This window comes from Stegostoma tigrinum, unplaced genomic scaffold, assembly GCF_030684315.1.
Source record: "Stegostoma tigrinum isolate sSteTig4 unplaced genomic scaffold, sSteTig4.hap1 scaffold_520, whole genome shotgun sequence".
Lineage (NCBI taxonomy): Eukaryota > Metazoa > Chordata > Chondrichthyes > Orectolobiformes > Stegostomatidae > Stegostoma > Stegostoma tigrinum.
In genome coordinates this window covers 31,795-46,723 of record NW_026728451.1, presented here as the reverse complement: position 1 = coordinate 46,723, position 14,929 = coordinate 31,795, and the positions used below count along the sequence as shown (strand labels likewise).

At 47.3% G+C, this 14,929-nt stretch overlaps 1 protein-coding gene across 5 annotated transcripts in view; it reads right to left on the bottom strand.

The window, feature by feature from the left end:
* Window positions 1–9,284: 9,284 nt before the first annotated feature.
* Window positions 9,285–14,929, bottom strand: part of LOC132208721 (utrophin-like) — a 31,307-nt gene continuing 25,662 nt past the window's right edge. For all 5 annotated transcript variants that reach the window (XR_009444842.1, XR_009444843.1, XM_059644110.1 and 2 more), the window contains one exon: window positions 9,285–12,499. Coding sequence is in view for 3 of the 5 variants with exons in the window: in XM_059644110.1 (XP_059500093.1) it covers window positions 12,353–12,499 (147 nt within the window). In the remaining 2 variants the exon portion in view is untranslated. The remainder of the gene's footprint in view (window positions 12,500–14,929) is intronic.

Below are 14,929 nucleotides of genomic sequence, written 5' to 3'. Positions count from 1 at the left end.
GCTCATTCTGACCATCTCACAATGCTGCAGTACATCATTACTGATTGTGTAATGTGTGGGTCTCTCGCAATTCTAACCCATTTTTCATGAGGCACTGCGTCAGTTTTGACGCTGTGACAATAAAACAGCCCCACTGTTCTGATACGCTGACAGTGATTCAATACCTCAGTACTGAACCTCTGACAATGAGTCAGTTCCTCAGAACTGCCCCCCTGACAATAAGGGAACCCGTCATACTGACCCACTGCTTCTGAGGCCCTCCCTCCACACTGACATCCCAGTGCAAAACTATTTCAGTACTGGCCCTTGAAATGTGAGCAACTTCCTTAATTCTGTCCCCCTTAAATGGAGCACTCCCTCGGCATTGACCCTTTGACAATAACGCACTCCCACATTTCTGACCCTGTGACAATGAGGCACTCCCTAACCCCTGATGCTCAGACAGCGCTTCAATACCTCCGTACTGATACTCTGGCAATGAGGCACTCTGTCAGGACTGACCCCAGGATAGAAGTGTAATATGTCACAACTGACCTGATAATTGTTTAGCAGCCTCTCAGTCTGACCCCACTACAATGAGGCACTGGATCAGTGTGGACCGCCTCTGACAAATGCGCTCCATCAGAACGAAACCTCTCACAAAGAGGGACTGCCTCAAGACAATGCTGTGATTAGCCCTGAATCTCTGATCATGTGGCTCTGTCTCAGCTCTGTCACCATTACCTTGAGACTTACCCTCCGTAATGTTCCTCTAACAATGAGGCACTTCCTCAACACTGACCATCCAGCATGGAGTCACTGACCACTTGACAACGAGACACTGGTTAAGAACTGACCTGCTCACAGAGCTGCAATACCTCAGTACTGACCCTCTCATCAAGGGACACTATCTGAATTCTGACACCTGCATAATGAGGCACTGACTCAGCGTTCACCCTCTGACAAACTCCTGACGACCCCCTGTAAAGACTGACAGTCTCCTTGGACGTCCTATAAATACTGACAGTCTCTCCTGGACTCACAATGAACACTGACACACTCCCCAGGGACTCTTTGTAAATACCCACACACACACACAGGGACACCCTGTAAATATTGACACACACACACAACCTGTGACACCTTGTAAATATTGACACACGACCTGGTAATCCCCTGTCAAGACCAACAGAGTTCCCGGGGACACACTGTAAATATTGACACATCTGTGTGACCCCCTGGAAATACTGACAAAGCCCCTGAAATCACCTGTAAAACTGACACACTCCGTGGGACCCCCTGTAAATATTGACACAGTCCCAGCAAATCCTGAAAATACTGACAGTCCCTGGGACCCTCTGCAAAGACTGACGCATTTCCCGGGGCCCCCTTTAAATATTGAAAAATTCCCGCGATCTTCAGGGGTTCAGGGACTGTGTCAGTATTGACAGGGGCTCTTGGTGAGAGTGTCAGTATTTACAGGGTGTTCCGGGGAATTTGTAATTATTTACAGGTGCTCCCGGGAGTGTGTCAGTAGTTACAGGCGGTCCCATGGAGAGTCAGTATTTACAGGGCGTCTCAGGGATTGTGTCAGGATTGACAGGGAGACTTGGGGAGAGCGTCAGTCGTTACAGGGGGGCCCGTGGGCTTTGTTTTTTCAGCGGGTGTTAGGGAGAGCTACAGTATTTCAAGGTGGTCCCAGGGAGTGTGCCAGTGTTTACAGGGATTCCAGGGGTGTGTGTCAGTATGCACCGAGCCCCTAGAAATTCTGACACGCTCCGCAGGACTCCCTGTAAATACTGACATAGTACCTGAGAATCCCTGAAAATGCCACCACACTCCCAGGGACCCTCTGTAAACGCTGACACATTTCCCAGGGCCCGCTTTATACACTGAAAAATTCCCTCGGCCTCCTCTGTATACTGACACACATCCCCGGACCCTTGTACGTCTAGACACACTCTACACAACTAACCACAAATACTGGGATATCCCGTAAATACCGACACACACCTCAAGACACACTGTAACTACTGTCACATTCCCTGGAATCCGCTGTAAATACTGAGAAACTCCCTGGGGCTGCATGTAAATACGGACACATTTCCCAGGGACCCCTCGAAACACGAACACATTCCCTGGGACTTCACCTGAACACTGACACATTCCACGGAACCCCCGGAAACACTGAGAAACTCCCAGGACCCCCTGGAAATAATTACACAATCCCCATTCCCCCTGTAAATACCGATACACACGCCGGAACTCCCGTAAACACTGACACATTCCACCCCCGGATACCGATACTCTCCCTGGGACACCCTGCAAATACTGATGCAATCACCGGGACCCCTGTAAATTCTGTCACACTCCTCGGGAAGCCCTCTAAATACTGACATATTCCCTAGACACCCTTTAAATACTGGCAAAGTCCCAGAGAACCCCTGAAAATACTGCCACACTCCCCAGGACCCTTTGTAAATACTGATATATTCCCCGGGACCAGCTGCAAATATTGACACATTCCCTGTCCCCGCTATAAGTACTGAGAAACTCCCTGGGACTCCCTGTATATAATGACACATTTCCCAGGGTCCCCTCGAAACACTGACACATTCCCCAGGAGCTCCTCCAAATACTGACACACAGCCCCACACCCCTGTACAGACAAACTCCCTGCGACCCACTGTAAATCTTGACACACTCCCTGAGACCCCCTGGAAATACCGACACACCACCCCTCCCGGGACCGCCTGGAAATACCAAAACACTGTAGGGATTCTCTGATTCTATTCTATGATGCCCTTGTCCTGTGAATGAATAAATAAAGAAACCTGGTGAAGCCGCCAAACAGCATAGCCAGCAAGTGATAGACACAGCAAAGTGATCCCACCATCACTGGATCAAATCTGAGCTCTGCAGTCCTGCCACATCTCGTCATTTACTGTGGTGCACAATTAAACAACTGATTGGACGTGAAGACTCCACACATATCCCCATCCTCAATGATGGAAGAGCCCAGCACATCAGTGCAAAAGATAAGGCTGAAGTATTCATAGCAATCTTCAGCCAGAAGGGCCAAGTGGATGATTCATCTCGGGCTCCGCCAGCATCACAGATACCGGTCTTCAGTAAATTCAATTCACCCCACGTGATGTCAGGAAACACTTGGAGACACTGGATACTGCAAAGGTCACAGGCCCTGACAATATTCTGGCAATAATACTGAAGACTTGTGCTCCAGAACGTGCCGCTCCCCGTGCCAAGCTGTTGCAGTGCAGTTTCAACACTGGTATCTACCCGACAATGTGGAAAATTGCCCACGTATGTGCTGGATTGCAAACATAGGACAAATCCAACCTGGCCATATACTGCCCTATCAGGCTGCACTCAATCATCAGGAAAGTGATACAAGGTGTCAGCAACATTGTTATCAAGCAGCACCTGCTCAGCGACGGCCAGTTTGGGTTGTCAGGGCAGCTCAGCTCCTGACCTCATTACAGCCTTGGTTCAAACATGGACAATACAGCTGCATTCCAGAGAGGAAGTGAGAGCTCCAGCCCTTTACAACAAGACTACATTTGACCAAGTGTGGCATCAAGAAGCCCGAGCAAAACTGGACTCAATGGGTATAAGGGGACAAATTCTCCACTTGCTGGAGTCATACCTGGCACGCAGAAAAATGAATGATCTTATTGGAGGTCAGATATCTTAGCTCCAGGGGATCCCTGCAGGAGTTTCTCGGGGCAGTGTCCGATATAACCATCTTCAGCTGCTTCATCAATGAACTTGCGTTCATCATAAGGCCAGAAGTTGGGATGTTCCTGATGATTGCACAATGTTCAGCATCATTCATGATTCCTCAGATCCCAAAGCAGTCCTTGTCCAAATGCAACTAGATCTGGGCAATACCCAGGCTTGGTCAGACAAGTGGAAGTTACATTCACACCACAGAAATACCAGGCAATAACCGTCACCAACAAGAGACAACCCCCCCTTGACAAACAATTTGTTACATTCACTGCATCCCACACTGTCACCGTCGTGGGGGTGAGCTTTGAACAAAAACTGAACCAGACGCACCACATAAACACAGTGACTACAAGAGCAGGTCAGAGGTGAGGAATGCTGCGGCGACTAACCCACCTCCTGATTCCCCAGAACGTGTCCACTGTCTACAAGGCATAATTCAGGACTGTGATGGAACGCTCCCGATTTACCAGGATGGCTGCATCTGTAACAACATGCAAGAAGCTTGACTCCATCCAGGACAAAGCAGCCCAGTTGACTGGCACGATATCGACAATCATCCACTCCCTCCACCACCAATGATGAGCGGCCTCAGCAGCACTGTGTACGATCCACAAGATGCACGGCAGAAATTCGCCAAAGCTCCTCATGCAGTCCCTTCCAAACCCATGACAGCTTCCATCTCGAAGGACAAGGGCATAAAGTACACGGGAACACCTCCTTCAATCCCACTCCAAGCCACTCGTGATTCTGATTTAGAAATTTCTCCGGAATCCTTCACTGCGACTGTTCAAAAGATGGGAATTCCCTCCCTCATGGCACTGTGGGGGCAACCCACAATAGGCGAACTGCAGCGGTTCGAGAAGGCAGCTCACCACCAACATCTCCAGGGCAATTAGGGATGGGCAATAAATGCTGGACCAGTCAGTGACACACACATCCAACAAATAATTGAAGAAACAAACTCTTATTAATTAGTGATTTTTCACAGTCTCACAGCCAGCCATGCCTCATATACACACATCTTAGTGACAATGTGGTGACCGTAACCAGACCCACAGTGAGCCTGGGCTCATCCACACTCCTCCCAGTCACATTTCTGATTTGAAAAATACACCTTTTTCACAAGAAATCTCTTTGTATATGTGCAATGTCACAACTGCAGTTGCGTTCTGTCCAGCTGCATATCAAATAAACAAATAAAGCATTGGACTTTGGCTCCACCCAATGAACCAAAGACCTCTCTTAGACATACAACAACAATATTTACATACATGTGAGACACGGGGAGGGTCCGATAACTGAATGGACCCTCATTTACCTTCAGCAGGAAAACCTCAGACAGTGGTCCTTCCCGACTGTGCCTCGGCAGCAGCAGCCCCATCGTCCCAGTTATGCCCCAAGCTTTTAGTGCATCCCAGTTATGCCTCGTGGACACACCACCTGGTTACTGACAGGGAGCCTGGCAGCATCTACACGCTTCCGCGTCATGATGCGGTGACTGTAAATGGTCTCACAGTGGCCCTGGCCTCATTCGCACAACTCACAGAAAGTCCTACTTGACTGTAAACGGTCTGACAATTGCCCTCACCTCATTGACACACCTCCAGTAATTATACAGGGACACAAAACAGTCTCACACCGAGCATGGCCTTATTTACACTCCTCCCAGAAACTAAACAGTGATTGTAAACAGTATCACAGTGGGCCTGGCCTCATCTCCATGCTTCCGACTTACTATACGGTGACTGTGAACAGTCTCACAGCAAGTCTGTCCTCATCCGTGCACCTCCCAATAACTATATGCTGAAGGTAAACATTGAGCCTGGCCTCATCCACACACTCCCTGTAGCACAGGCCAACAGGCCACAGGCCAACAAGGTGCACATAAACAATCTGACAGGATTCTCACCACCCGCCAATCTATGTTTTGTTGTTTGTTGGAAAGTTCTGATGATGAGACATTGTCCCAAATGACTTTGTCAGTCTGCTCTGGGAACCACACGACAGGATCCAGCCTCTCCTTTTCCCACAGGATCTCGAGCATGCTGCGTGCTGACCACTACCTGATGGACTGGCGGTCAGACGTTTGTTTCTTTGCAAATTTCACAACAAAGGATATATGTTATAGAACGGTCCAAATACTTGGAGCTTTCCGTGACAGAGAGGCCAGTCCCTTCGTTCGCAACACTGGGATCAGGTCGTACCTCAGTACATAGTGACACTTGGTCTTTGCGTACTGAGAGTCTACACACAGCTTAATGCACAACAAGGTGGACATCAGGATGAGGGTGACATTGGGTACGTTCTTCCCCCACTTAGCCAGAGCTTAGTACATGGAGTTGTTGCAGACACGGTCTATCTTAGGCTTCCAGTAGGAATGGAAGATGGCTCGGATGAGGGAAACAGTGCAGTGTGGGTGATGGGCCAGAACTGTGCCATGCACAACAACAGAGTGCCTCACACCTGATGACCAGGATTTTACCCACAATGTGCACCTCCCAAGGCTTTCTGCACGCCCCAGGCTCTCTGAACTGTGTGCCCAGCACTTTTGGGTAATCTGCCCTGACGGTGAAGGGAATGAAGGATCATTCAGGCCAGATCCCAAAGGACATGGCCTCACTCTTGTCTCGATTTACCGTGGCTCCCGAGGCCAGTTTGAAAGGGTCACAGATGCTCATGAACCTGCGCACTGACACTGGGGCTGAGCAGAGTTTGGTGACATTGTTATCTTACAGGGACGCTTTGACCTGCAGGCCCGCTCTACCTGGAATAATCACACTTCTCAGGCTCACATCCTTACTGATGGACTCAGCAAAGGGCTCGATAGAGTGGGCAGCCCTGCCAGACCCTGGATCTGATGGGTAAGCTCTGTGATTCCCATACGCAGATTGAGACTGCGCTAATGATGTCGGTGTCGATCTGTCGGGCCCAATTCCAGATTCTCTCCCCAAAGCCCATTTTATAAAGCACATCCCACATGTTGGTCTGCAATATCCTGCCAAAGGCCTTCTCTTGGTCCAGGCTGATGAGGCAGGTATCCACCCCTCTGTTCTGCCTGCCGGTGATCGTATCCCTCGGAGCGCGAGGCTCTCAGAGATCGTCCTGTCCGCTGCAGCACAGGTTTGGTCAGGGTCAATCACCAATCGCAGAGCAGACCTGACCCAGTTACACATGACTGAGACAGGATTTTGTAGGCTACATTCGCCAATTATCTTGGTCGCTGATTTCTAACTTCCTCCCGCACTCCCTTCCACTTGCAGGTCAGGGTGATGATACCATTCCTCATGGATTCGCTCATAGTACCTGACAGAAGCATACTGTCGTACAGCTCCAGCAGGCCCTGGCCAATCAACTCCCAAAGAACTGAATACAGCTCGGCTGGAAAGGCATCACTTCCCAAAGTTTTATTCTTTTCTAAGGACTCGAAGGCCTTCACCAGCTCATCCAGAGATCATGGTCAGTCCAGGCTCTCCTGCTTGGTGTTGTCTAAGACCCCCAGGATCGAGGACAGGAATGTCTGGGTGTCATTGAGCTGGCTGTGGTCAGAGTGTCATACGGACTGGCTTAAAAGGATTTGCTGAGCTTCAGGATGTCAGATTGAGACAAACTTATCGAGCTATGTTCATCCTTCAGGCTGCTGAGCACAGAGCTCTCCTTTAGCATCTTCAAGAAGACGGAATGTGAACACATCTCGTTAGGTCACATGCAGCTTGAAAGGACACTGATTTGGCCTCCATTGGAATACTGGATCTAATTCCAGTCTCCCTGCTGTAGGAAGGATGTTGTGAAACCGGAAAGGGTTCAGAAAAGATTTACAAGGATGGTGACTGGGTTGGAGGGTTAAAGCTAAAGGACGAGGCTGAATAGACTGGGTCTATTTTCCCTGGAGCATCAAAGGCTGAGAGATGACCTGATAGAGATTAGGAACAGCATGAGAGGCATGGATATGGTTTATAGACATTGTCTGTTCCCTGGGGTGGGAGAGTCCATAACTGGAGGGCATCGGTTTAAAGTAACAGGGGAAAGATCTGAAAGGGATTTAAGGTACATTATTTTCATGCAGAGGGTGGTGTATGTATGAAATGAGCTGCTAGCGAGAGGACTGGAAGCTGGTACAATTTCAACATTTAAAAGCCATCTGGATGGGAAAATGAATAGGAAGAGTTTAGAGGGATATGGGCCAAATGCTGGCAAATGGGACTACATTTATTTAGGATATCGAGTCAGCATGAACACGTTGGACCAAACGGTCTGTTTCAGTGCTATCTGTCTCTGCCTGTTATTCTCTCTTGCTCCACAGTGCAGACCTGAACCGCAAGATTGTCTTGGGGGCCTCCAAGGCAGAGAGTGGGGCTTGCTGCCTCGACACCTCCTGGGGCTCCTCCGTGACATTGACCCGATTGTCTGTAGGAAGAGTAGGTTTTGCACGGGTTTCTGGAGTTTGAACAGTTTTGCCCAACTCTCTCTCACCTTCTGAACACTTTTCAGGACAAAGAGCTTCTTGGAGTTCGCTTTGACTGCCTCCCACCAAGTGCAAAAAGGGTCTTCATCGTTCTCCAACCTGTGTGCTCTCTTTTGAGCTTCTTATTGATTTTTCTGGGGTCAACAGTTTCACATTCAGCTTCCATGTTCCCTTGCCAGCCCGCTGGTCATCCTGTAGGTGACAGTCAGCCAGCAGGAGGCAGTAGTCAGAGAAGAACACCGGCTTGACTTCAATGGATACGATCGAGGACGTGTGGGCGCAAACAGGAAATCTATCCAATGGGTGTATAGACCCATCTGGCTATGACCAGGCGTTTCTCCTCTATGCTCAGTCTGCAGGGGTGCTGAAGATGTTATGCAGCTTGGCAACTTTAACTGTTTCCATCAGAAATCTGGACGTCGAGTCCAGTTCACTGTCATACCCTCCATATTGTTCATTCGTGCCGATGATGCAGCTGAAGTCTCTGGCCAGAATGACTGGCCTGGACATCACCAGCAGCAGTGGAAGCAGGACGGCCAACCCCTCACTCTTTCACAGTGGGGTCTCCATGTTAATTACTCCGGGAAGCGTTTCTCTGTGAGCCTGGCCTGATCTGCACATCTCCCAGGAACTATACGGTAACTGTAAACAGTGTTAAAGTGAACCCGATTGATTCACCCTCCTATCAGGAACTTGCCAATGATTACTGCCTGTTTCACAGTCAGTCTAGTCTGATCTTCTGTTCCTCTGAGTGAATCCTTTCTGTCCTCTTCCATTCAGCCCGTGCCTTTGCAACTACAGCCAGATTCCCCTTCAGGCTGCATTTCATTCTCCTCCCTGTCTCGGTGCTGCCACATACATCACCTGTCTCTCCATTTCCCTCTGTAATAGTTCTTGTGAAACCCATCCCCCTCCCTGCCCCACCTTCCAGCTGCAATGTTGGAAGATCACCACATTGGGCATTGCCATTGGTGCTCCAGCTCATTCATATTTCTTCACAAAACAGAAACACAACTCATCAACAAGAGTAAGTGGCAGGCAAATGAGATACATCAGACATCTAAAAGCAGTTTGTTGTTCAAAAGTGGAACTAACTTTAATTTGCATGCGTACAATAGAATCAGGAAGAATAATACATATATAGCATGCAACTCATTTCACTGAACACATTTGTGCAAATAAATGATATCTCTGCAGTTCAACCAATTCCAACAGCATAACATTAGAGACAGAGCATTTGGAAATGATACACAAATTTCAGATACTAATGATTGAAAGAGGAGTACAGATTAAGATCGGGGAAACTGAACATGGTGTACACACAAAAATCCATTTCGCAATTGGAATGCCTCATTCAGGCAATTACATCTCTCTCCCTCAGTCTCAAATGGTCTTCTTCCCATTCGATTTTCTTCCACTCTCTGGGCCACCCCCAATAAGCAGTTCCCTTCCCTCCCCAGTTTAGCCTCATGCCTTCCTTTACACTGGTATGGAATGGTATCTTTCTCGTACGTTTGATTTTCGATGAACACACCGCACTGGATTGTGACCAGGTCGGCCAGTTGAACGTCACAGAATATGAGTTGCCTGATTGTTCCATATTAACAGCCCAAATCAGGGAGCCCTGGCTGACAGATAAGAAGTGAGGGTCAGAGATGCTGACACCCTGGCAACTATCTCTGAATGAGGCAGTGCTAAAGTTGAAGACAGTTCATTTGTAAATAAAAGTTGATTTGGAGATCGACACTGGCCTCAGTGTATTTAAAATACATCTCCAGCACTGGGTTTGAATATTATTGTTATCCTTTTGTTATCAAACATCTCTGTGTGCAGTGATCAGCAGGGTTATAACATGGAGATGTGGGAACAGGATTGTTTAGATTCCCTACAGTGTGGCAACAGGCCCTTTGGCCCAACAAGTGCAAACCAAACCTTGGAGCATCCCACCCAGACCCACGCCCCTGAACACGATGGGCAATTTAGCATGGCCAATCCACCTAGCGTGCACATCTTTGGACTGTGGGAGGAGACCGGAGCACCTGGAGGAAACCCACGCAGACACAGGGACAAGGTGCAAATTCCACACAGACAGTTGCCTGAGGCTGGAATTGAACCTGGGTCCCCAGTGCTGTGAGGCTGCACTGCTAACCGCTGAGCCACCGTGCCCCCCCATATCGTGTTGCTTTTGCACAAACTTTGATGAAGAGGAAAATGCCACTGATAATGGGAACTGCAGATGCTGGAGAATCCAAGATAACAAAGTGTGGAGCTGGATGAACACAGCAGGCCAAGCAGCATTTCAGGAGCACAAAAGCTGACATTTCGGGCCTAGACCCTTCATCAGAGAGGGGGATGGGAGAGGGAACTGGAATAAATAGGGAGGGGGGGGATGCGGACCGAAGATGGAGAGAAAACAAGATAGGTAGAGAGGAGAGTACAGGTGAGGAGGTAGGGAGGGGATAGGTCAGTCCAGGGAAGACGGACAGGTCAAGGAGGCAGGATGAGGTGGTAGGTAGGAAATGGAGGTGTGGCTTGAGGTGGGAGGAAGGGATGGGTGAGAGGAACAACATGTTAGGGAGGCGGAGACAGGCTGGGCTGGTTTTGGGATGCAGTCGGGGGAAGGGAACAGCTGGGCTGGTTTTGTGATGCAGTAGGGGGAGGGGAAGAACTGGGCTGGTTTTGGGATGCAGTTGGGGAAGGGGAGATTTTGAAGCTGGTCAAGTCCACATTGATACCAGAGATAATGGGAACTGCAGATGCTGGAGAATTCCAAGATAATAAAATGGGAGGCTGGATGAACACAGCAGGCCAAGCAGCATCTCAGGAGCACAAAAGCTGACGTTTCGGGCCGAGACCCTTCATCAGAGAGGGGGATGGGGAGAGGGAACTGGAATCCAGTAACTGGAATCTCATAATAAAGGGAGTATGTCTGAAAGTCGTCTCATCCGAAGGAAAACAGACTTGCTCCAGGAAAGCTGCTAAAATATATCAAAAAAAAATATGAAATGATTCTAGAAATTTCTGCAACACAAAGATCAAAGGAAACAATAGTTTGATGAACACACTGTTAAGTGTTGCACTTACACATCACATTTTGGAAAACAAACCACACTGATTTTCTACTTTCTAAAAAAAATTGTTCCAAGTCTTCATTATGCAGCAGAGAACTGAAAAGGTGTAGACTTTTAACCTGCATAGAAAGTATGTGCGGAAGTTAAAACAAACAAAAAAAAGCCACTTCTGTCCTAAAAAGACAATATCATTTGACAAAAAGGCAGGGAAGTTGGAGAATGCAGCATCATGCTTCCTGCAGAGATCAAGTTTTGTCTGTGTCGTAAAAAACAAAAGAACTGTGGACACTGTAAATCAGCAAGAAAAGCAGAAGTTGCTGGAAAAGCTCAGCAGGTCTGGCAGCATCAGTGAAGAGTGAGATCTGAGGAAGGGTCACAGGACGCGAAACATTAACTCTGACATTGTCTACGTCATAGTGAGTTATGTCTATTGCTTCAGCAAAATCCAACCAACTCTGAATGAAAATCAATGCTTAAAAAATATCCAAAACATCCGCTGTCCCCGTTGTGGCTTCCTCTACATTGGGGAAACGATGCAGAGGCTTGGGGACCGCTTTTTAGAACACCTACGCTCAGTTTGCAGTAAACAACTGCACTTGCCATCACGAACCATTTCAACTCCCCCTCCCATTCCCGAGAGGACATGTCCAACCTGGGCCTCCTGCAGTGCCATAATGACGCCACCCGAAGGTTGCAGGAACAGCAACTCATATTCTGCTTGGGAACCCTGCAGCCCAATGGTATCAATGTGGATTTCACAAGCTTCCAAATCTCCTGTCCTGCCACTGCATCCCAAAACCAGCCCAGCTCGTCCCCGCCTCCCAAACCTATTCTTCCTCTCACCCATCCCCCCTCCCACCTCATGCCGCACCCCTATTTCCCCTCATCCCGCTCCCTTGACCTGTCCGGCCTCCCCAGACTGACCTATCCCCTCCCTGCCTCCGTACCCATACTCTCCTCTCCACCTATCTTCTCCTCCATCCATCTTCCATCCGCCTCCCCCTCTCTCCGTATTTATTTCAGAACCCGCACCCCCTCCCCATTTTCTGAAGGTGGTTCTCGGCCCGAAACGTCAGCTTTTGTGCTCCTAAGATGCTGATTGGCCTGCTGTCTTCATCCAGCTCCACACGTTGTTATCTCGCATTCTCCAGCATCTGCAGTTCCAATTATCTCTCCAAAACAAAGGCTGCTGTCTTTCAAAACCCAATCTCAGATTTTGAAGATAGTCCTTACCCTGAAAAAATACCAAATACGTATAAAGAGGAAAACTGGAGGTGAAACTATTCAAAAAATTTTCATTGGCACAACAAATGTTCCAACTGTAAAAGCAGGTTGAGCACCTGTATATAAGGAAACTGTACTCAAACTTGAAACAGACACTTACAGCCAACAAATGTGAGAAATATCCATTTCTTGCTGGATTACCAATTTTGCTGTTGGGAAAATAGGCCTCGGCTTAGCAATGTACATTCAAACAAGATAGCACCCTCTCAGAACTCAACACTCACAGTCGTAGAGTTCTGTTTTCACAGGTTGGAGTATAATAGCATCAAGCACAATACACCAAATCTTCTTTGGTACCTTTTCCTTCCATAAAACTGCTTTTTGTAGATGCGCACAGAATTCATTTTATACACGTTGAACAGTTGCTAAGTTCAAGACGCCAGTTCCAGCACTTTGACTTGCATCTGCTTCATCATCCAAACAGAACAAAATAAAGACCCACTCCTTGTAAGTCACGTTTTCCATTTTTAGTGACAAGGTGAAGTGCGAGAACTGCTCACTTGATGTTAAAATCTCTTAAGTATGTGCCCATATATTTCAATTCTGTGAAATATGTGGAATGAGTTCGAGAGAAGGATTAATTTTGTTGCGGTGGGAGAGAGCTGGGACAGTTAAAATAGGTTGAATGGCCTCCTCCCATGCTAAAAATGTCCATAACTGTTCTTGGCCCTGCTAAATTGAAGTGGCCATCCTTTCATTGTGACTGTGAGACGCAGCATGTTACGATAGATGGCACCATGAAGAAATCCTTTGTTATTAATGAATTTTTCAGCACTCGGCATTCTTCCGAAGTCAAATGTTCGACATATACCTGTTGCGCTGACTTGGTTCCAAACAGTTATAATGTGGAGGTGCTGGTGTTGGACTAGGATGGACCAAGTCAGAGCTCACATGACATCAGGTTATAATCTGACAGGTTTATTTGAAATCATACAAGCTTTCGGAGTGCAGTCCCTTCATCAGGTGCGGTCAGGGAGGAAAACACACAGACACACAATTGATAAGCAGACAGATCAAAACATCATGCAACTGGTGTGAGTGGAGTGTCAGATAATAAGTCTTCATCCAGGATGTTTGTTTGTTTGCAGATATTTTGTTGAAGAAACACACAACTTGTAGTTACAGTCAGTGTGGTATCTTATAAATTCTTGCTTTTGAAATAAAGGGTAAAACTCTAAGACAGATTCTGAACACAAGCCTCTAAACTACAAGTCAGAGTCTGACCTGAGATGTCACCTTTTGTACATTCCTGTTGCGCTGCCTGATTATCATGACAACACAGCACTGACATTGACTTTATAAACGCTTTACTTGCCTCTGACACGCTTGGTCACCTGTATAGAGTTATTATCTGACACTCCACTCACGCCAATTCTATGATCTTTTGATCTCTCTGCTGATAAGCTGTGTCTCTCTGTGGTCACCTCACTAACTGCACCTGATGAAGGGGCTGCACTTCAAACGCTTGTGTGATTTCAAATGAACCTGTTGGACGACAAGCTGGTGTCATGTGACTTCTGACTTCAAACAGTTCTAGAATGTGTTTTCAATCCTATCGTGACTTGACAAAAGGTCAACTTCTAAAAATTTATAAAATGAGCATGTCAAGTGAAGTATGTCTAACCTTGAGCGCTTAAAAAAGGAAATATTACAACCATAGTCTAGTCAGACAGTAAAGACAGAAGGAATGATTTCATCGACTGTGTCTGACACCACACAATTCATCCCCCTGATGGAAGAAAGGTTGGCTGCGTTCTCTTTCTTCAGGAACATCCAGCTAGTACCACCTTACTACTGCTTGTTTTATTCATCTGGTGTTCCATCTAATTCCTTGCAGTCTTGGTCAAACCTTCATGTAATTTATTTAAATTTTCAATAAAATAAATTTAACTTTATATTCCACAATTTTAACATCTCCTTTTAAGGTTTGAACGGTTCACTTCGTACACTGCACATGTTGTGTCAATAATTGGAGAACATGGTGGAAAAATCAAGATATATTGACAAGTAAACAAATGGCTAACTTCTGTTTCCTCGTCAGTAATGCCTTTTGAACAGAACATAAAGTTGCGCAACTATGTCGAGATAACAATTTCAAACTGGGAAGACCACTTTGTGGTCCCCACACCAATCTCTATTCACGACCTACTGATTGCATTACTCCGCCTTGGCAACAATGTAATATTACACTTGTCTCAGCACAACCTTGGCATCTTGTTTATCCCATGATGAACGTCCGACCACACATTCATGCAATCCCTAAAGCTGTCTCTTTACATCTTTTCAATCCTGCCTACCTGTCTTTTGTCTCGGCTCATTCGCAGTGAAGCCTTCACCTGGAACTACTTCACTTCTGGACCTGACAATTCCAATGCATTCC